Below are 22,181 nucleotides of genomic sequence, written 5' to 3'. Positions count from 1 at the left end.
TGCGGCGTCCATGTACCCTGCACTGTGAGGTGTAGTAGATGAGCTCCCCAGCCGGAGAGCGATGCGTCTGTTGTCAGGATTATTTGTGGTACCGGGTCCAGGAACGGTCGACCTCTGGAAAGATTTGTGGTGTTCCACCACTGCAGAGAGCGATGGGTGCGACCGTCAACCAACACCAGATCTGTCAGTTGCCCCTGGGCCTGGTTCCATTGGCGTGCTAAGCACTCTTGGAGTGGACGCATCTGGAGTCTTGCATGAGGCACTATAAAAATCCAAGAGGCCATCATCCCTATCAGTTGCATAAACACTCTTGCTGGGAGGGAGTGTTGAAGTAGGACTTTTTGACGCAAAGCCTGAATGCTTGCAATCCTGGCCGGATTGGGGTAGGCTATGGCTTTTGAGGTGTCTATGGTGGCACTGAGGTATTGCTTTGTGTGGGATGGTATCAGGTGGGACTTTTGGTGGTTCACCGTGAAGCCTAGTTGATGAAGTAGTTGGATTGTAGTGGCGGTGTGGTGTACACATTGTTTGTAGGACGCGGCTTTTATCAGCCAGTCGTCTAGATACGGGAAGAAGTGAATGTGCTGTCTTCTGAGGTGTGCCGCCTCTACCGCTAGGCACTTGGTGAATACCCGTGGTGCTGTTGTGACCCCGAATGGGAGCACTTTGAACTGGTAGTGTTGCCCGTCCACTACGAATCTGAGGTACTTTCTGTGGGCATGGTGTACCGGAATGTGAAAGTACGCGTCTTTCAAGTCCAGTGTGGTGAGAAAGTCGTTCTGGGAGAGGAGCGGAAGTACCTGCTGAAGTGTTACCATGTGAAATGGTCCGAATGTATGTATGTGTTTAGAGGCCGGAGATCTAAGATAGGTCGTAGAGTCTCGTCTCTTTTTGGTATCAGAAAATATAGGGAGTAGACCCCTAGATTTTGCTGATCGTGGGGGACCGGTTCTATTGCGTGTTTTTGTAGGAGGGAGATTACCTCCCGTTTTAGTAACGTGGAATGTTCTTGTGACATTGGGCGTTGCCTGGGTGGAATGTTGGGGGGGGGGGGTAGATGTGAGTTCTAGGCAGTACCCTCAACGAATAATTTGGGTCACCCACTTGTCTGATGTGATGGACTCCCAGACGTGAAGAAAATTTTGTAGTCTGCCCCCGACCGGAGTGGGATGGTCTGGGGGGAGCAGGGGAAAGTCATTGGGTAGGCGGTGTGGCAGAGCGGGCGGTGTTTGTTTTGCCTCTGCCTTTGCCTCTATAGCCGCCTCTTTGATAACCTTTTGTGAAGGTGGACCGAGGAGGGGATTTGTAGGACGTGGACGCGCTATCTGAGTAGCCGCCTCTGCCCGTGCCCCGAAAGGAAGAGCAGCGAAAGGAGCGCCTAGGAGGGTGCGACTGTAGGGCTCCCATAGATTTCGCCGTATCTGTGTCTTTTTTCATCTTCGAGGGCCTCATCTATCTTTGGACCGAATAAATGTTCCTGATTGAATGGATGGTTTAATATGGAGGCTTGTACCTCAGGTTTAAAGCCTGAAACTCTCAGCCAAGCGTGTCGAGGGAGTAGGACACTGGTGTTAATGGCCCTGGAGGCTGTGTCTGCTGCGTCTAAGGCACAGCGTATAGAGGTATTAGTTATGGTATTACCCTCTTGAATTAATTCATTGGCCCTATTTTTATATTTTTATGGGAGATGGTGCATGATGGTTTTTAGCTCATCATAATGCGCTCTGTCGTATCTGGCCAATAGCGCTTGAGTGTTGGCGATACGTCATATATTGGCTGCCTGTGACGCAGTGCGTTTTCCTGACGCGTCCAGGAGCTTTGATTCCTTGTCAGGTGGTGGTGCTTCGCCTGACGCCTGGGAATTTGATCTCTTTCGTGCGGTGGATACCACTAGGGAATCCAGTTGCGCTGGCCCTTTGATGTAGGCAGGATCTGTGGGGGCAGCTTTATACTTTTTTTCTATGCGTGGGTTTAGGACCCTAGCCCTGACTGGGTCCTTACAAATCTCTGGCGCATGTTTTATCACCCCTTTGAGCATAGGTAGTATAGCAGTAGATCTATGTGCAGTATCAAAGGTGTCTAGTCGGAAATCTTCCTCTACTGGGTCAGTGTGTAGCTCTACCCCGTGATAATGTGCCGCCCTCTGAAGTAGGTTGTGAAAACCTAGTAAGTCTTCTGGTGGAGATGGCCTGGATGGATAGAGGTCATCTTGTGGGACATCAGGGGTCTGGGGATCCTGTAGGGGTGGGGTCTTGTGGCACATCTGCTGGGTTGTAGTATGGGTCCCCCTGATCATCATGGTCTGGAGACGGGGTCGGAGAGCGATGGAGCGTGGAGAAGGTGGAGGGGGTGGAGGTGGAGAGGGTGGAGGAGGCGGAGGAGGTGGGGAAGGCACTCTGAAGGGGGAAGTAGCACAGTCCTTCCTCTTTGGAGGCGGAGGTGGAGCTGGTTTGTCCAAATGTCTCTTTTTAGAAGACAGTGCCAAATGTCCAGTTTTTGGATCCTTGGTAAGTGTCTTTTGCAAAGGATCCGGTGTAAAAAGTTCTTGCGACACTGGTTGTTCGGTCGGCGCCGACGTTTTCGGGGCCGACGGCTTCCTAGGCTTTTCTGTGCCGTGCTTTTTGGGATCCTCCGATTTTTTGTTTGGTGCCGAGACAGGCTTCGGCGCGGGAGTGTCGGTGCCGAGGGCCTTATGATGTTTGGTCGGCACCGGGAGGCTGGGTTTGGACACCGAGGGCTATGGTGTGGAGCTCGGTGTCGAGGTAGAGGCCGATCTTTTCTTCGGTGCCGAAGGGTGTTTTTCGGCACCGCTGGCAGGCTGGATCGAGCCGCCGGAAGGCTTACTTGGCTTCGTCACCGGGCCCGAAGGTGGGGTGGTCGAAGCAGTGTCTTTGGTCTTGCCTAGGCCCGAAGGCGAAGGCGTGACCGAAGCCTTTTTGGGTGTCGGCGCGGGTGTGGGAGGGGGTATTTTACTCACGACCCTCTGCGCCGGGGTGATGTCCTCCACATCAGAGTCGTCGGCTTCGGAAGCACCGACGAGGTCCTCTTTGGTGTGCTGGTGTCCCGGAGTTTCGACGTCGTCCCCGAAGATGTCGAGTGTAACGGAGGTCGAGGAGTGCACCATTTTTTGTCTGGCCCTTCGATCTCGAATAGTCTTTTTGGATCTAAAAGACTTGCAGGCGGGACAGTCTCTAGCCTCGTGTTCAGGGGAGAGCCAGAGGTTGCACACCTCATGAAGATCGGTGTGGGGGAATTTGGACCCACAGCGAGGGCACTTCTTGAATGGAGTGCTTTCCATCAGCTGGGACCGGAGCCTGGATAGGCCCGAAGGCCGCCGTCGATGACTGGAATCGAAGGTGCGTCGAAGAAGAAGGCGATTGAGGAGATCAGTATCTAAACAATACCGCGGAGAGCGAGGATTCAGCTTCGATCGTCAAACTGGAATGTTCGGAACCGGAGCGCGAAGTATTACATCCGAGCCCGACGGTGGAAAAACAAACTGCATACATCCGGGCCCAACACCAGATGGCGATCTATGCAAAAGTGTGTAATCTGCAGCTCATATGCCTCGAACACATATCTACCCATTTGAGTGTCACTTTTGTATGCTCAAAGTGTCACAAAGAAAAGATATGATCATGCATTTTCAAATGTTTATTGAAAAGGTCTAATCTCTGCGAATAAAACATGAACTGCGAATATTAAAAAGTTAAGACATCATTGTAATAAGCATTATTAGAATGTGACAAACACAAACAATTCAACCATGTTAATTGTTCACAGTATTACTACGATTGCTCCCATCTATCACTAATTTATCTATGCTAAAGAGAACATGTCGGGAGTACCCATCTGCCAGGCCTATTGGAATGACCCAGCCCCCTACTGAATGTCAGGAAGTCTGCCTTAGTGCATTAATGAATGCATCTGGTCTAGAAAGTGTAAGCCTGCACACTTCTCACATGGCTATCTTCCTTCTCAAGATGAAGTGAACTGCATTTCAGTCACAGCTCACAATCCGCTTTCCATGAGGACTCCGGCGAGAATTGAACCTCTCACCGACGTCAACATGGACACTGTTTTTTAATAAAACTGCAAGCTTATCACACTGTGCCAGAGGTGTAGAACAATGTTTAATTGGACTGAAGCTTAAGAGGTGTCTCCTACGAGCACAGAAAATAGAATTGTGCGACACTTGAACTAAATGTGCAGACTATAAGGTGACAATGTCTGTCAGGAATAAATGCGTGCCCAGCACATTCTAGCAATAGGGAAAACATGTGAAAACCACCATTGGAAAACAACGCTAAGTTAAAATGAAAAGCTAAAATGCAGACTAAATGTAAGCTACATAACAGTAAAAGCCATCTCAATATTCGCTAACACGAATAGTCAGTGGTTTTGTAGCGGTTCCATGTCTGGTTATGTTATGCAGATTTGGAGACGGGTGATATTCTGGTGCTAAACAGGTGCGAGTCTAACATAACCTAGTGCCAGAGCTTCGGCTTCTTGCGGAATTTAAGAAGTGAGGAAGAAGCTCTTATATGTAGAGGCAGGTCGTTCCACACTTTAGGAGCAATGTAGAAGGCGGCTTGACCACCAGATCTGGTTTTCCGTATGCATGGGATGCCTAAAAGCAGAAGTCTAGACGAGCGTAGGAGTCTGGGAAAGTTTATAAACGCAGATGTAATTTTTGTGGTATGCTGGGCCAGTGTTATGAAGTGTCTTGAAAGTGTGGATGAACAGCTTGGATTGTGTACTTTTGTGTATGAGGAGCTAGTGGAGCTCCTACAGGTGTGGTCTGATGGGAGTGCAGCGGCTGAGGTTGAGAGTGTTTCCGGCTATCGTGTTCTGAATGGTCTGCAGCATTTGTTAGTTTTTGTTGATCCTGGCCTAGAGGGTGTTCCCATAGTCCAGCTTGCTTGTGACGAGGGGGTGCGTGACAGTTTTCCGGGTGCTGACTTAGTCCATTTGCAAGTCTTCCTCAGCATCTTCAGGGTATTGAACCATGAGGTGGTGGCTGCTTTGACTTGGGCGGTCATGTTGAGTTTGATGTTGATAACTATCACGAGGTTCTGGCTGGAATGTCGGACCTAGATCTGTTGGCCACCAGGTGGAATCTCACAATGAGGTGCTCGTCCCAAAGATCACAACTTCAGTCTTGTCAGTGTTCAGCTTCAGACAGTTGCTCTTCATCCAGTGGGTGATTTCAGACAAGCAGGCATTGAACTTGTTTCATGTATAGGGCGTCTTTTCTGTGAGGGAGAGAATGAATTGCATGTCATTGGCGTATGAGAGGACGTTGATGTTGTGAGCACGAATGATCCCAGCTAGAGCGATCATGTACGCATTAAAGAAGGTTGGGCTCATGGAGGATCGGTCGTGGGTGTCTGAGGTGAACGGTGGCAGGCTGACTGACTGAGTACTTTGTCACGAAGGAGCACATCCATTGGTGTGTGTGTTCTTGGATTCCAATGCTGTGTAGGCCTTGAATGAGGATGCCATGGGAAAACCATGTCATAAGCAGCACATGGTCCAGGAGGATGAGGGCAGTGTCTCTCCTGCATCCAGCCATGAACATGTCATCCGTTGTGGCAATGAGGGCAGTTTCTGCGCTGTGCTTGGTTCTGAAATGAGATGGAGTGGTGTTATGTGGTTGGTGGTCTTTGAGGTATTCAGTAAAGCATCTGTTAATGATTTTCTGTAAGACCTTGGCCTGGAATGGGAGCATGAAGAGAGGTCTGTAGCTGGCGAGTGATGAAGGGTCCACTGAGGATTTCCAAGCATTTGGGAAGGTCGCTAAAGAGCTGGAGGCTTTCAGAATGGGTGCGAGTGTGGCGCCAATGGGTTGCCATGTTCTGGAGTAGGCATGGTAGGGCTCAGGTTCAATGATGGCAGAGCCGGTGTGGTGGGGGTAGAGGCGGTTGGAAAAGCTGATGGTTTAGTGGGTACAGGCATCAGATTTAAATCCAAGCGGACCCTTAAAAGTGCGCTCTATTTAGATCTTAAGTCCTTGAACTAGTAATAAAATTGGCCAATATGCACTGCAAATGGGTGGGGATAATTCGTAGCCATTGCACTTTTATTTGTATTAAAAGTGTATAACTTGTATAATATATAGCTACATTAAAACTTTAGTGAAAATCACTTTGTACCACTTAGAGTTAGTTATAGTTCATGAAGCAATGTGCGTTTAGCGTTAAGTTGAAAGGACCTGCCACACTTTAAAGGGTCGTCCTTCAGGTTGTTTCCGATTTATTCAGTTGGGAAACTGTAAAATATTTTACCTGCCACATATCTCACCCCTTCCTTTCTCAGGTCCCATTGCACCTCTAAGTTTGTACTCACCGCAAACTTGTCGTACAGCTGATAGGTAAGCAGTGGGTTGGGCAGCTCGCGGAAATAGAGCTTGCAGAGTGAACTCACGCAGTGGATGTCCTGCAGGTACACGTCCTTCGTTAGGTCGGGGATTCGTTCGCTGTCAAATTCATGCCTGCAATGGCAGAAGGCGGAACATGTGGGGAGTCGATAAGAGCAGAAGGCACACGGGTTACAGAAGAAGCAGGAAGCAAACAGTAGGAGCAATGGAGAAAGGTTCAGGAGTGGAACGCAAGGAGAGAACAATCCAAAATAGACAGCAGAAATGAAGAGCAATAGAAGAGAGGAAATAATCAGACGAGCAGGAAAGAGACAAAAATGTAAGAGGACAGAAGCCACGACAGGAGAGAAAGAGCATAAAGCCAGAACGGAAAAACAGTAAGGGAGAAAAAAGGGGTAGACAGAAGGTGCGAAAGAGTGTCAGAGCAAAACTGCGATGAGAGAGATACAGAGATGGATGGAGGAGGAAACAGGAGAATAAGAGGAGAAAATGAGAGAAGGGTAGAAGGAAGAAGAGAGACAGTGACCGATGGTGCGAGGACGATAAACAGAGACAGATGGAAATTTGGCAAGGACAGGGTAGATTTAAGAGGGAATATGTTTTTTAAAAGTGAGCAAGCATTTTGCAGACCCAGATCTCCATGTGTAACAAATACACTCCATGAGAAGATTTTTTGGCTGAGAAAAAACCCAATATATAGTAATAGTATTACCAAAAACATGTACACGTGGAATGATGGAGAAACTACCATGTGGAGAAAGGAAGAACAAATCTAAAGCTGGAAAATGTGGACGGCATGGCAATATTAGACAAGATGTAAAATGAAAAGAGGAAGAGTTATACAATGGACAAGAAGAAAAAGAAAGAAGAGCGAAAGTTGATTAGTGGAAATAAGAAAATGAACATTCCCATTCTAGGAAAGCTCACTACATCTGGACCCACCTGAGCTTCTGAATGTTGGAGGACACCCCCGAAAGGCGGTAAATTCCATCGACGATCCCATGTTTCTCAATGAAGTCAGAACAGCAGCGGAGGACCTGGGGGACTGGAGGAGAGGGGGCAGAGTTAGGGCTGAGAACAGTTAGGGCTTGAAATGGTTATCTTTGTAATAGGTAAGGGTGTGGATTTCAATATGCCGAAAGGCAGGTGTCCTCTACTTGGGCACGATGTATGTTACTCTGCCATATACACTCAAAGTCTGCCCATTATTTAAGAACCCTCCGCTAGTGTGTATAAAGTTTAATGCAAAAACAACAGTTGATGGACAGAATGCAGAACAATATCAAACATTCACCCCAGTACAGAGATCTTTGCCTAAATCCATCGTTATTTTGCTCACCACGCCACCCCAGTTCAGACATGGCCATATGCAAATCAGTCTTGACCCTGTGCCTCATGGGAACAGTCCAGCCCGAACTGCCAAGCCATGTCTTCCCTGGACCGGAATTAAGCATCCTAGGACCGGTTTCGGGGTTTCACCCCTCTTCAGCCAGGATAGCTTGATTCCAGTGGCATGGAGAGCACGGGACTCGCGTCTGAGCATACCGGTCCCACTCTGGGTGACAAATGCAAAAACAGTTGGACAGAATGCAGAACAATGTCAAACATTCACCCCAGAACAGAGATCTGGGCCTAAATCCATTGTTATTTTGCTCACCACGCCACCCCAGTTCAGACATGGCTATATGCAAATCAGTCTTGGTGAGAAAGTGGCTCTGTATATACTGTTCCCAAATAGGTACAGTGTGCACAGAGTCCACAGTACCCAGAGGTTTGGCAGAGGCTAAAGTTAAATATAACCTTACTCTCTAAAGTGGTAGCTTGGTCGAGTAGTAAGGCAGTATCAGAGGACAGTGTAAAGCATTTGTTGCACACACTCAGCCAGCAAATGGTCTCACACACTCAATAACTGAACTCTAGGCCAATGGTTTATATATAAAAAATATATGCTTGTTTTATTTTAGAACCAACAATAGGCATTACAATATACTTTCTAAGAATGAGATGCTTTATATAAATACTTTTACAATATGCAATTGACTTTTGTAGAAAGTTACAAGTGGTTGCAATAGGCAACACAATTCTAAACACAATAATGCATTGAGTTCAATGGAAGTTTCAAGTTATTTGCCACAGATTACTTTTAGGATTACTTTTGGAATTCCAGGACTGGATCCTAGATTCAGTCCTGGGTCAGCACTTGGAATCAAGTGATAAAAGTCGACTTAATTACTGTGATGATTTTTAGACAATATTTTGCTATTTTAAAAGTTGACACTTAGAAAATATATCATAGAAAACAGTCAATGATTCCCTATGGCAGAAAACTCAAGTTGCAGGTATAGTATGTTCTAGTTACTTTTGTAATCCAGTACTGGGAGCCTAGACTCAGTACTGGGACCTTTTTTCAAAACAGGTAAGTAATTACGTTTTCAGATATTATACGATTTTTAAAGAATATTTAAAGATTGCAGAAATTGACAGAAGAAATTTTCACACAAAAAACAGTCAATGATTTCCTACGGAAGAAAATTGGGTTACTGGTAAGTACAGTTGTAAGTATTTTTCAGAGTCAGTGCTGGGTACCAAGATCCAGCACTGGGAGTTCACCTAAGAGCAGGTGAGTATTTTCGTTTTCGTTACTCGGCTGATTTTTGGTGAATATTTTAAGTTTTGAAAAGTTCACACTTAGAAGAAATTTCAGGAAAAGCCAGTCAATGTTACCCTATGGAGAAAATTGAGTTATCGGTTTAAAGGTAAGTACTCGACTGGCAGAGTTAAGGTTCTGGGCATAGACTCAGGGGTCTCCCAGGGTCAGGTAGGTACAGTTGGTTCACCCTCAGCGGCACAAGGGCGGCCGGGTGCAGAGAGAGTTAGGCCCAATGTTATCCTATGAGAGGTAGGGGGGCCTTGGTTGGTGTCTGCTGACTAGCAGGCCATGTGGCTGTGGGAGCTGGGCTCCTGGTCACTTACTCAGGGCAAGTGGGGTAAGTAGATGGTTTAGAGGTTGCACTGCCAGGGCCACTCGGGCAGCTGGGTGCAGGGTGCTTTTGAGCCTTCGGGCGCTCAATTTATTTCAATGGGAAATCTCCGGTTTAGAAAAAGACTGCAAGCTCGGGGACGAAGATTCTTCAGGTGCCACCACCACTCCGAGAGGTAAGTTGGGTAGTTGGAGGATAGGTAGGTACCCCGGGATTGGGCACAGGGGGCCGCGGGGCGCCGGGTGACAGGGGTGCCTTTTGGTGTTGGGAAATCTTACCCTCTGTTGATCGCGTTTGGGGGGGGGCACCTGGTTCTGAGGCTGCAGGCTTCTTCAGGAGTGTCGAGGGAGGTCCTTGGGTGCCGGACTCGGGGTCACAGTCGCCGTGGGGTCGTCCTCGTGGTCTTTGTTCACACCGGCACAGGCCAGGCTTGGCGAGTGCAGAGTGTGCTGGGTTCGCTGTTACGGGATGCTGCCAGGGAGTAGAAGTAGATTTTGAGTAGAGCCTCTACTCATGGGAGTCCCAGGGGGCTTAGAGTCAAAAGGTAGCCAGGTCCTCCGGGGTTTGTGAGGTTGCTGGCCACAAGAGATGCCGGGTTGGAGCAGGATCGAGGGTCGACAGGCCGGTAGGGCTGGGGCCAAAGCAGTTGGTGTCTTCCTCTTCTTAGCAGCTGCAGGGCAGGTCTTCTTTCTTCTAGCTCTTCTTCGGATTTTGGAATCTGGGGGAAGGAAGGTTCAGGGTGCCCCTAAATACTAGATTTAGGGGCGTTACAGGTAGGTGAAGGGCAGGGACCAATGGGTCCCTGTCCTGGAGTGCGTCCCTATCCTGCCTCTCTCCTGTGGGAGGGGGGCAGTAGCCTAGTCCTGATAGGGTAGGGCTTCCCATCTTCAAGATGGCGAGAGCCCGGAGATGTGCTTTACCTCGCCTCCCCCAACTGAGGGGTGGGGTTGGCAGGCTGGCACATCCCCTGTCCTTATTTGGGGTTTCCGGACAAGCTTCCCGCCAGAGTGGGGGTTGCAGTGGCCTGGGGAAGCTCACAGAGGCGGCATGCCTTTGAAGCTTCCCCCTGCCCATCCTGGTGGAGGAGATTTAGCACCTTGCCTAGGATGTGCATTGTTGCAGACCCAGGAGAGCAGGGGCTCTCCTACCCAGGGGTCCAGCAACAGGTCTTCTGTGTGGCAGCCTAGGTAGCCTCAGAACAGACGTGGATTGTAGGTTAGGTTTCAGGGGGCATCTCTAAGATGCCCTCTGGGGTGCTTGGTACATTGAATCCCACACTGGCATCAGTGTGGGTTTAACGTGCCGAGAAGTTTGATACCAAACTTCTCAGTCTTCAGTGTTGTCATTATGGTGCTGTGGAGTTTGTGTTTGACGAGCTCCCTGCACCATATACTCAAATGGCAGCACTGCACTTACAGTGCCCAGGAATGGACCTGGGTACTGTAGGGGCACAGGGCTCCTGCTCCTGTGCCCACACCATCGGCATAGGGCACCCAGCTAGAGGGGTGGCTGATGTATGCCATGGCAGTGTAGGTGGTGGGCATGGCACACAGGAATGTGTGCCATGTCGACTCTTTGTTTTGTCTTGTACCCAGACACTCAGCCTGCAAAGGCAGTGTGTGTGTGTAAGGGTACAGGGCCCCTAAGGGTGGCACAATGAGTGCTGCAGCCCTTAGAGGCCTTCCCAGGTCACAGGGCCCTGGGTACCTAGGGTACCATTTACCAGGGGCTGACATGTGGCCAGGGTTTGCCAATTTGGGTTTTGTGTTTTAGGGAAGGAACATAGGCCCTGGGCACCTGATTGGCAGGAGTCCAGGGCACACTCAGTCAAAGTACATTCAGCAGTTGAGCAAAAAGTGGGGGCATACCATGCAAGAAAGATGGCACTTTCTCACAGTCTTGACCCTGTGCCTCATGGGAACATTCCAGTCCGAACTGCCAAGCCATGTCTTCCCTGGACCGGAATCAAGCATCCTAGGACCGGTTTCGGGGTTTCACCCCTCTTCAGCCAGGATAGCTTGAATCCAGTGTCAAGGAGAGCAGGGGACTCATGTCTGAGCATACCCGTCCCACTCGGGGTGACAAATGCAAATACAACAGTTGATGGACAGAATGCAGAAGAATGTCAAACATTCACCCCAGTACAGAGATCTGGGCCTAAATCCATCGGTAGTTTAACATTTCACTTTTTAAAAAACAATTTTTCTTATCCATTTTAAAAGAAGTTTTTTTGAGAATGAGAAACAAAAAACTGTTCAAAACACCACCACCAAGAGAGACAGGGGGCTACTTGGTTACAGTCTGTTTTATGGAATGTCGAAGAAAGTAGGGAGGGAAAAAAATGAGTTTGTAAAATGATACCTTTTTCAAGGTCCAACTTGGCAATTAGGAAACATTCTAAGGTTATGAATTTGAAGTATCTTCTTGGAGAAATTTGCGGTTTGTTTCTTCCGTAGGAAGCGTGTATGGCTTGCACTTTGTCCTCAAACTAGGACAAATCTTTTAAACCCTTGAAAACATTCAGGGCCAATCGAGGTGTTCAGCTTAAAAAAATTAAATGCCACTCTCACAAACCAGTAACGAAATAAATGTAAGAAATGTAACACTCATCTGCTGCTAAAAGTTGTAGTCGGGGATATTATCTCCAAAAGTGGGCATATACAGGACCAGCTGTGCATTGTAGCACAGTCTGCTCCTTACGACCACTTCATCAACATGGCCCCTGTGGCAAGTTACAGCCATGGGATGGGGTTTGTTTCTATGCTATGGTATGTGATGCATTTGTAAAGCACATGGCTACCAGACGGGCCTCCTAGCACTTGATGTCTTATCCATCACACAGGAGTTGAAATAAGGCATATCATTCAAAGAGGCGGGTCTTTAGAAGTTTCCTGAATTTGAGTCCTTTTTAAACATTCTCAGGGGTGATGGCAACATGTTTCAAAGTTTCGCTGCCAGGTAAACAAAAGAACACCCAACGTTTCTGGATTTCCTCATTTTGGGCTCTGTGAAAAGATTCTAGTCAGCGGACCGTAGTGATCTCTTGGTTTGTAGGGGGTTAGCAATCGCTGTGTTAAAGGAGAACGTCTGTTGTACATAGCCCGGTGAGCAAGACAGATTTAACTGTAATTCTCTTGGATACTGGCAACCAGTAGAATGCTGCAAGAGACGAGAAGACCGAAAGATGCTTTAGCAGAGCGCGCGCTGCAACATACTGGACCACTTGCAGTCACCTGACCACGTGCTGGGGGCTTCCCAGATAAACTGAGTTACCGTAGTCTATAAGGGACAGCAGGCCTCGGAATACAATTCTTCGAGTTTCAGAAGGAAGCCAACTCACAACCTTCCTTAGTGTCCTGAGTAAGCCGAAACAGGGAGCTAGTTTTCTTACTTCAACCTCCACAGTCAGGTGGCTTTTCGATCCAGAAGCCAAGACTTTTTATTTCTGTTTAGCGAGGAGGTAGGTCACCGATGCAGTCAGGCCACTGTAGCTCAGTCCATAGGGGGGGGGAGGTTTTTTTCCCCAAAAGTGGCTTAGACATGGCATGATTCCATATTGGGGGCACTACGCCCCTATGTCTCATCATTGCTGAAATATAGAAATTAATTGGGAGGCAGACTGTCATGCAGGGCCACTGGAATTATGTGTCAGGAGAGGGCCAAATTTCACTGCAGGGTTGACTAAATTATGCGGCTGAGTTGACTAGATTATGCGCCAAATAAAGTCAAATTATGCAGCATATTTTCTGATATTATTCCTTCATTATTATGTAATTTTTACACTTAACACTGTCTGGGTGTTGAACGGAGGTGCAACATATGTCCAAACATAGCAATAAGCAACAGAAAGGTGACCTGTCAATCTTTGCAAAATCCCTTCCACTGTATGGCAAAACACGTCGCTGCAATTTTATAAGTTTTAAAACATTTGAGCTCGAAACTATTTTTTGTTGTTAAAATCTGCAAATTATGCAGCATTAGAATTATGTGGCAAATGCGGCAGATCCAGAATTACGTGAAAAACACCACAGCCGCATAATCACATAATTCCAGTGGCCCTGATATCATGGAATGGTCCCATTGGGACCAGAGTATTACGGCACGAGATAGTATTACTTACCCAAGAGCACAAAGTATATATTGGTAATCTGCACTTGCACCGTAGCCTTCAGGTGCAAACAATGGGATGGTTGTGCTGGGGTCTATTGTGCTCTGCCTAGTGCTTTCCCTCGTCCAACCTACCATCATTGCCAGAGTTGAGCAGGTGTTCGCCCAAGTCGCAGCTGAAAACGCGTTCCTTCAGGATCCCCCTCTGCTTTAAGCGCTGTTTGCTGGGGCGCGACTTCATGAAGGTGCGCAGGAAGCCCACTAGCTTGCCATGCTTCCGGGAAACTGAAACCAATGAGAGGACAACAAAGAAGATGAGAAAGTGGAGGGAGGCAAGAAAGGGGGAAGGAAAGGTAGAGACGAGAGCACGGTAAGGAAGTAGAAGACTGTGAAGGAAGGAAGAAAGGAGTAAAGCAGGAGGAACACGAGAAGCGAGACGAAGGAGAAAAAAGGTGGATTTGTACAAATATTCTTAATTCAGGCAATTGACCGACTAATCGAGCCTCTGAAAGTACTAAGATCAATTCTTTGACCCACACAGAAAAGCCCCAAAGCAACAATGGCGACCTTTCTAATGTCAATTTGTCATAGGTAAGGATTCTCTATGAAGTTCAATTTAATGGCAACACAGTGATGGTCTCCCACTGCTGCCCCACATAGGAATTATTTTTAGTAATGGCCTATTTGCTGAGTCATAGATGAAATGTGGAAATGCAGTGTTAGAAGTCAAGTTCTAAATCAAACTGGGCCCGATGCCATCCTAGGAATAGCAGGCTCATAACCTGTATTAAAGACCAATTTCATATCTGTATTTTTGAAAAAGTGGTGGGTAAGCAAATAGAAACATCAGTGTGTGCCTGTATACAACAATGATCTTGTGACTTTTCAGTGCTGTGTCCCCTTGCTTAAAATATTTTCTTTGTGGACCCCAAATAACAATGTTTTCTCAGATTTATTTCAGAAAATGCTAAGTAAGTTTAATAAAAATGCTGAAAATTTTTAGTGGGGCTTGAAGCACACCCTTTAACAAGTCTAGACAAAACGGACATGTAGTATTGGGTTTGAATTCTCCACAATAAACATATGAACTGTGAAACAAAGCAAGCCAAGGGATCCCTTGCTTGAGTGGTATGTCACAGGAATAGTCCTTTACTGGAATTAGGCGAGTGAGGTACTGGAGTCATTTGTAGGCATTTCTTTAACATCTACTCCAGGCCAAGAAATGAATGACCAAACATGTACCTACTATATGCCCATCACAGCACAGTTTACAGCACTGTTTTCTTCCTTTACATCACAGACCTATTTTTCAGTGCGATATTTGCATTCTTCGGGGACACAGAATTAAGTTCAAGCCTTAGGACAGTAAGACTTATTATATTTCCAAAGTACATATTGCATGTAAAAAGCTCTAGATTGCGGATGCAGTAATTCTTCATAAAAGGCATCATTCTAGAACAGCCGTCCAACACAGCTATTTCCAAGGGTGGCACTGGTGCAGCAGAATTCCATTTGTTTCTCCCACCCTTTCCAGTGTTTAAGAGGCTACTCCTTGTGATGCGTTTGATACAACTGGTCCAGGCACAATATTAAGTCAGACACCCAAGCGTATTTGTTGTTTTTACAGGACAAAGCTCCAACCATAAGCCTACAAAATGTTTTACTTGAAACCGAACATGGATACAGGAGTATTGGTGACAAAATAACAATTCCAAAAACAAGTAATTTACTTTCAGCCAAAAGGGAAGAACACGGGTGTCTCTCAAACTCCCTCTGAATGGTTTGACAAGCAAAATACAGTGTCTGATCAAACACAACACCTAGGGGACAACTATTCAGCTCCTTCCCTCCACTCACACACTGGCTCTGTGTGTTAGAAGCTGCCCTCCCCCACTAAGCGATGCTAGGTCTATACCACCCACTCACCTTCTCGTGTATGGAGACACTGATGTCTGGGCATCTGTTATTGACTACACTGATGCCTCTTGTACTGCTTTACTTTACTGCAAAGACTGTAAAACATGTGAACTGCCCCCAGATTCAGGGTCTATGACACAAGCCATTATACCCTTGCATTGGTGTCCAGCATGGGGCAGAGGTCACCTTGAACCTGCTTGTTGCTTCTTCAGATGCCCGGACAATCTTACCTCCTTATATTTAGTTGATTGTGTTTCCTCAAGCGGTCGCGGCTTAGAAGCTTGCCCAACTTGCGGCCAATTGTTAGGATTCTAATTGCATAGTGATACCATCAGGCTAAGACTAGTTGAACTTGTTTAGCGTTATTTTTGCAAATGGGACGAAAAGGAAGTTGAAATAGTTTATTTCATCTTGTTTGGTTTGAGTTGTTTGACGATTTTTTTGTTGTGGTCATTTTTGCAAAGGGAATGGATCATCCTGTCATTCAATCAAGGTATAATGCATCTATATACCTGAAAGAAGAAATATAACACGGATAGGATGATGGGCCCTTGACCCATCCAGAACCAGTGACAAGGCAAGAGAGAGGATGAGAAAGGTAGAAGAGAGAATGCATAATCACAAGTAGAAGAAAGATGGACATGAGAGATTGTCGATACAATTCTGGGTTGAAGAGAACCCAAGGCAACATCTTACCCGAAGTAGGCGATGGGAGACCCTGAGGGGTAGGCAGGGCTCCTACAGTAATCTTCTGCCCATCCACTTCTGGAAACAAAACAAGAAGTAATCAAGGTGAAACACTGCCCTTTCAGGTTATAGGAAAGAGTGAGACAATGACAGAAAACGGGAAAAAGGACTAGACATGCCGGGTCACGCCTAGGAAATGGAAACTAAATGGCACCCTGCAAGGGCAGGGAAACAAAGACATTTCCAGGGGTAGGGGAATCAAGGTGAGATACCACAAGGTAAACGGAAGCGTAAAACACTGCAAAGGGAAACTGGTGAGACACTCCTAGGGCAGGGAATGCAAGTTAGTATGCTTTGACAGAAATGCAAAAGACACACCGTCAGTACACTGAAATGGGTTATAGGACAGGCCATAAGGCAGGAAAAAATAAAGACTGTACAAAAAAACCACAGAAGACTCTTCATGACAAGACAGGATAAAAGGCTGCTGTTACACTATCCATGCAGAGAAGCGTTTTATATGTTGTGAGGAGAGTAAACAGGCAGTGCACGGCCAAGACAGGTGATCAGGCAACCAGCTACTAGGACAAGGAGGAAAGCACTGTATAAACAGCTAATGAAGCAATGCACTGCACTGTTGGGTCAGGCGATCAAGACACTGCAGTGCAGAGTGGGGCGACCAGGAAACGAGCTGCACTGCTGTCTGGGACAGGGGCGACAAATGCAAGAGTGATCTCTCATGCAGCTCGGACACTGCCCCTCAATCCTGACCTGCAGCATTACCTGACTTCAGTCCAGGAGTTAGCCTCTCCGTAAAGAGCTCCACACATTCACTCGGGAAGAAGCCGACCTAAACAGAAAAAAAAGAGTAGTTACCAAACCCCACTTTTTCCCAAGTAACAATGAGAAAGCACCAGACCAACAGTCACTAACAGCAGTTTACCAAGACAAGCCACCAATGGCACTGCACAAAAACAGCAACGCAATTGTCCAGGAAATCACAAATGTAAGTGCATTACAATCAATTATAGTGACTGCCCCGGACACCCACAGCACTGTTGCCCCTCCCCCAACCTTGAGCACTTTTACAAATTGTCTTATGTTCATGAAGTCTCTTCACGCAGACTGGTTCTGCTTAACCTCTCCACATGGTGCCCCCAAACACTGATGGGCTGGGGGAGTTGCCAGAAGGTGGTTGAAATAATTATTCTACCCCGCACTTGCATGGAAAACCTCTCCACAGTCCAGCATCCTCCACCCCCACCGAATGCCAGGGCTGAAGGCTCAGACTTGTTGGTATCTCTATTCACACCAACCGAAAGGACTGAGAGGAGGCAGTGTCAGTGAACAGCATAACCAATCCGGAGGTTCTCAGCCAAGTCCCTGGGGCTCAAGCAGTTTTTACAGAGACTGCTCTCCTCGGATGTTCTTCCATCCACCACTACTAAAGAAGGTTCCGACAGTACAGTCATCCTGGGCACCATCTTTCATTCATGATGCAGTAACTTTTGCTTTTTGCCGATTCTGCTCTCAGATCCCCAGTCCTCTTCCAAAACAAAGGTCCATTTTGGTTTTGCGCACCGATACTGTCCAACTCGACAACTACAAATGCTTGTAAGTGGAACTTTGCGCTAAAACTCTCAGACTCCATACAGCTAATCTTGAATTGAAATGCTTCAACATGCCGGAGCACTATGGAAATCTCTTCACTGATTACCAGCGGAAGAGCGTGTTGGCTTCGAAGCACAGGGATTCATAAAGTAATACATCCTTTCCCCACATATCTCTGTGCTCTACCAAACCTGCCAACTAGAGGGCAAGACTCAACTTCCACAAATCTGCTGCTCCTCTGGAAGATGAGGTAGAATGGTTAAAAGGAAAGAGATGCTTCCAGACCCAACTCTACACGCTAGACTCGCTTACGTCACCATTCCACCTAGAACTAGGTCACATTTAGAAACCTCTTGAAACCCGTGTGTTCCACTCCATCGATTTACATTACAGGTCCCTGAGCTCAGTAACTGCTCTGATTCCTACTACATCGTCCACTCCAGCCTCCTTCGTTGTGCTGTGAAAAGGCATGTGTGTGTGTTATACAAATTCTGTAGCTTCTCTCTACATTTCTGGCAACTTGTAATCCTACAAAGGATGTCCTACCCACATGACAAACCTAGCAATGCACACCTGGAATCCATGCTTTCCCCTCCACCAGCTGGTGTCTTCCTTCGGAGGCATGTCAATCACAGAAACAAAGTCACCCACCTGTGGGAAAACAAACCAAAAGTCATGCATTTTACAGCACACCAAATGTGTGAAAGTCCGTCCAAGCAGAGTGTGAACCCTGGTGGACAACAGAGGCCAACTTTCCATCATTGTTCTGCCACTGGGGCTTCAGAAGTTACACAAATGCAGGCTAACAGAGTGCTACAGGTTACACATTTGACATTCACGCGAATGATCTAGGACTGCAGCCCTGCAAAAGGCCCCCACCCCTACTTCAAGTCATAAAGCATTATCTACGAATTCACAAAAGAGGATGGAATGCCATCCCACCACAGACACTGAATCAACCAACCTTCATCTCAGCAGTGCAGTTTTGCTATTTGCTGTGCCAGATCTTGGTTAGGGTTCCAAATAAACATTTTAATGCAGCAGCGGCCTAGCATCGAAGGAGTTCACCCAGGAATGTCAGTCAGTGGTGTAATACTCAAGCCTGACGCGCCTCGCACATCAGTACCCTCCACCACTGATAAAGTACTGCACAGAGGTCTCCATCATTGGTACCGCACACAAACAGCGTGAGGTGCAGCCAACCTTCGGCTCGCTGACTCAAGACCGGTCTAGTGAGCTTAATACCCGCAGCGTAAGGTTCTTCCCAGCCACAGGATCTTCCTCCAAGCAGACCCGCTAACACCTACCTCAAAGGAGAGCTCGTCGCTGGCTTGAGCAGTGTAGCGCTTGATGACGTGGGCAGCCGCAATCGCAGGAACGTTGATAGACGCCTCTTCATTTACAATCAAACGATTGCCATGGTTATCAATCTGGAAGAGATGGAAAAGCATGTGGTGGAAGAAATAAAATCCAAAAATGTCTTATATTATTTACTCCAGTATCACCATCACTCTGCTCTTTCCTGCCAACTTCTGGAAACCAGGGGCAGGATGTGAAGCTATTTGAGAAGTAGCTACAGGCCAATGAATCCACAGAAGGTCACGTGTCATTGCGCGGCTCCATCAAAACACTGCTGTCTTCTCTACCATCAGCTGTAGCACAACTGCCTCGTGAGCGGCGACACACAACCATCAGCTGTGCCATAACCATCTCACCAGCCATAGCTCGGCCATTGTAAATTAAATGTGAACTCTCTTGTATAACAGTGGCCCTCTAACGTCTAGGTTTTCTTTGTAATGTTAAAACCGGTCAACCAAAAGCTTCGGTCTTTGTTCAGAGGCCAGAACCACCCCGAGCACCAGGTACCCTTTACAAACTTGCCTATATGTTGATACTTTGGCGGGTCATCTGTTGTTGTTCACACAGCACACCCTGCACATGCTCGCCTGAGCAAGAGTTTTAACCTTTTAGGTAATAAGAGCTACTTGCGCTCAATGAAAATCACCCCGCGCCACTAATACAAGTGTTGGAATAATGACCACATCAGTCAAGATTACATTGGTGGCCACCCTAAGAAAGGTTACCAGCAGTGATCACTTTAGTGCATCAGGCAGGGCTGTCAAAAGTAATGTAAAAAAACCTTCATCAATTTAGAATGCCTTTACGTAGGTAACACATAGCAGCCATGTCTGCAATGCCTGTGGCATCACTGTAATATTAGTAATACGTCTCCCCTAATGCCACATGATTTATCGCCTGAATATCAGCTTAAAATGTATTTTGGAAATGCATCCACTTTTCTTCAAACATAAGCTTATGAGGTCTGAAAATACACACGTTCGTCTGAGATGCATACTTTTTAATTTGGTATACATACATTTATTCAGCCAAGAAAAAGCTTCAAATGTATTAAACTGGAAAGCACACAGGAGAGCAAGTTACAGGAAGCCTGCACTAGAGTACTTACACATTTAAACCAGTCTACAAACTTGTCACCTTGAGAAGCTCGACTACTGTATGATGAGGATTCGGGGGGGGGGGGCTTACCAGAATCCCCTGAGCCACTTTTTTCTTTAAAAAAAAAATACATCTTCAGCCTCACGTGAAAGGTCTTCCTTTACGTACTGGTGGGTCAGCTTGTGAGCACCGCACTGTGATGTTCTTCTATTCTATTCAATCCGAAAGGAACGGTGTTGGTTTTACTTTCATGTTCTTGTACGATCAGATTGGTGGAGGGAGTTGTTCTAGATTTAGAAACCGATTTGATTTCACTTTATTTTTACATGAAAAGGAATATGCTACTTACCAGTATGCATCTGTTCTTGGCATGTAGAGCTGCAGATCTATACACTGTGCATAGATCGCCATCTGGTGTTGGGCCCGGATGTTTGCAGTTTGTTTTACCTCTTGGAAAGTCTTTGGGAGTCACGAGGTCGGTGACTCCTCCTTTGGTTCGTATTGCGCATGGGCTTCGGCTCCATCCTCAGAGAAAGATGGAGCGTAGTAGTAACAGTAAAGAAACCCATGTGTATTGTATCTAAATAAGATAAGACTGGAACGGATACAGGTAGCCGGGGAGGCGGGTGGGCGTGTATAGATCTGCAGCTCTACATGCCAAGAACAGATGCATACTGGTAAGTAGCATATTCCGTTCGAGGCATATGAGCTGCAGATTATACACTGTGCATAGATTATATAGCAGTACCCAACCCTAGCGGCGACCACCGGCATCCGTTGCAGTTGTCTGAAACAGTGTTTGTAGTACAGCTTGGCCCACACTAGCTTGTTGCTTGGTTTGCACATCTACACAACAATGTTTTGTGAAGGTGTGTGGTGTTGACCATGTCGCTGCTTTGCAGATGTCATCTAGTGGTATGTTGCCTAGGAAAGCCATAGAAGCCCCTATCTTCCTTGTAGAGTGGGCTTTAGGGGGAACCAATAGCGTTCGTTTTGCTTTGTGGTAGCAAATCTGTATGCATTTTACAATCCACCTAGCTATCCCTGATTTGGAAATAGGGTTGCCTTTGTGTGGTGGAGAGAAGGAAACAAATAGCTGTTTGGTTTTCCTGTAAGGTTGTGTTCTCTGGATGTAGTAAAGTAAAGCCCTTTTGACATCCAGTGTGTGTAAGGATCTTTCCGCAACTGTTTGGGGTTGCGAGAAAAAGACTGGTAATTCTACCGACTGGTTTAGATGGAATGGAGAAATGACTTTGGGTAGAAATTTGGGATTGGTGCGGAGTACAACCTTGTTGTGATGCATCTGAAGAAAAGGTTCCTGTATAGTGAGTGCTTGTATTTCACTAACCCTTCTGAGGGAAGTGATGGCCACTAGAAAAGCTGTCTTCCATGTGAGGAATTGCAGCTCGCACTTATGTAATGGTTCGAAAGGGGGTCCCATTAACCGTGTGAGGACTACATTTAAGTTCCAAACAGGTGAGGGTGGCACTCTGGGTGGAATTACTCTTTTGAGGCCTTCCATAAAGGCTTTGATGGCAGGTACTTTGAAAAGTGAGAGGTGCTGCCTGTTTTGTAAATAGGCAGCAATTGCAGCAAGGTGTAACCGAATGGAGGTATATGCTAGGTTACACCTTTGTAAATGGAGTAAATAACATATAATGTGTTGTATGGATACATTTAAGGGATTGATTGTGTTATTGTGGCAGTAAATAACAAATCTTTTCCACGTTGCTGCATAGCACGCCCTAGTAGTAGGGCGTCTAGCTTCCCTGATAATGTTCATGCAATCAGGGGGAAGGTTAAGGTATCCAAATTCTAGGACCTCAGGAGCCAGATCGCAAGGTTGAGCTGAGCTGGGTCCGGGTGCCTGATCTCTCCATGGTTCTGGGTTAGGAGGTATGGAGAGAGGCGTAGCTTTTGGTGTGGTACTACTGAGAGTTCCAGCAGCGTGGTGTACCACGGTTGTCTGGCCCATGTTGGAGCTACCAGGATTAGAGTTAGGGAATGCTGCTGTAGCTTCCGGACCACTAATGGAATTAGTG

At 46.8% G+C, this 22,181-nt stretch overlaps 1 protein-coding gene and 1 long non-coding RNA gene across 6 annotated transcripts in view; one reads left to right on the top strand and one right to left on the bottom strand.

The window, feature by feature from the left end:
• The window catches only part of ARHGAP33 (Rho GTPase activating protein 33), a 472,696-nt gene that overhangs the window by 95,452 nt on the left and 355,063 nt on the right, over positions 1-22,181 (bottom strand). For all 5 annotated transcript variants that reach the window (XM_085615935.1, XM_085615936.1, XM_085615934.1 and 2 more), the window contains 7 exons: positions 18,990-19,112; positions 18,256-18,333; positions 16,855-16,921; positions 16,081-16,149; positions 13,603-13,752; positions 7,322-7,424; positions 6,349-6,493 (listed from right to left, as the gene is read on the bottom strand). In XM_085615935.1, the coding sequence (XP_085472061.1) occupies positions 6,349-6,493; positions 7,322-7,424; positions 13,603-13,752; positions 16,081-16,149; positions 16,855-16,921; positions 18,256-18,333; positions 18,990-19,112 (735 nt within the window). The remainder of the gene's footprint in view (positions 1-6,348; positions 6,494-7,321; positions 7,425-13,602; positions 13,753-16,080; positions 16,150-16,854; positions 16,922-18,255; positions 18,334-18,989; positions 19,113-22,181) is intronic.
• The window catches only part of LOC146809124 (uncharacterized), a 340,848-nt gene that overhangs the window by 206,833 nt on the left and 111,834 nt on the right, over positions 1-22,181 (top strand). The window lies entirely within an intron of this gene.

This window comes from Triturus cristatus, chromosome 7 (genome assembly GCF_964204655.1).
Source record: "Triturus cristatus chromosome 7, aTriCri1.1, whole genome shotgun sequence".
Taxonomy (NCBI): Eukaryota; Metazoa; Chordata; class Amphibia; order Caudata; family Salamandridae; genus Triturus; species Triturus cristatus.
The sequence above is the reverse complement of the archived record's forward strand: the minus strand, read 5'-3'. Positions and strand labels throughout refer to the sequence as shown.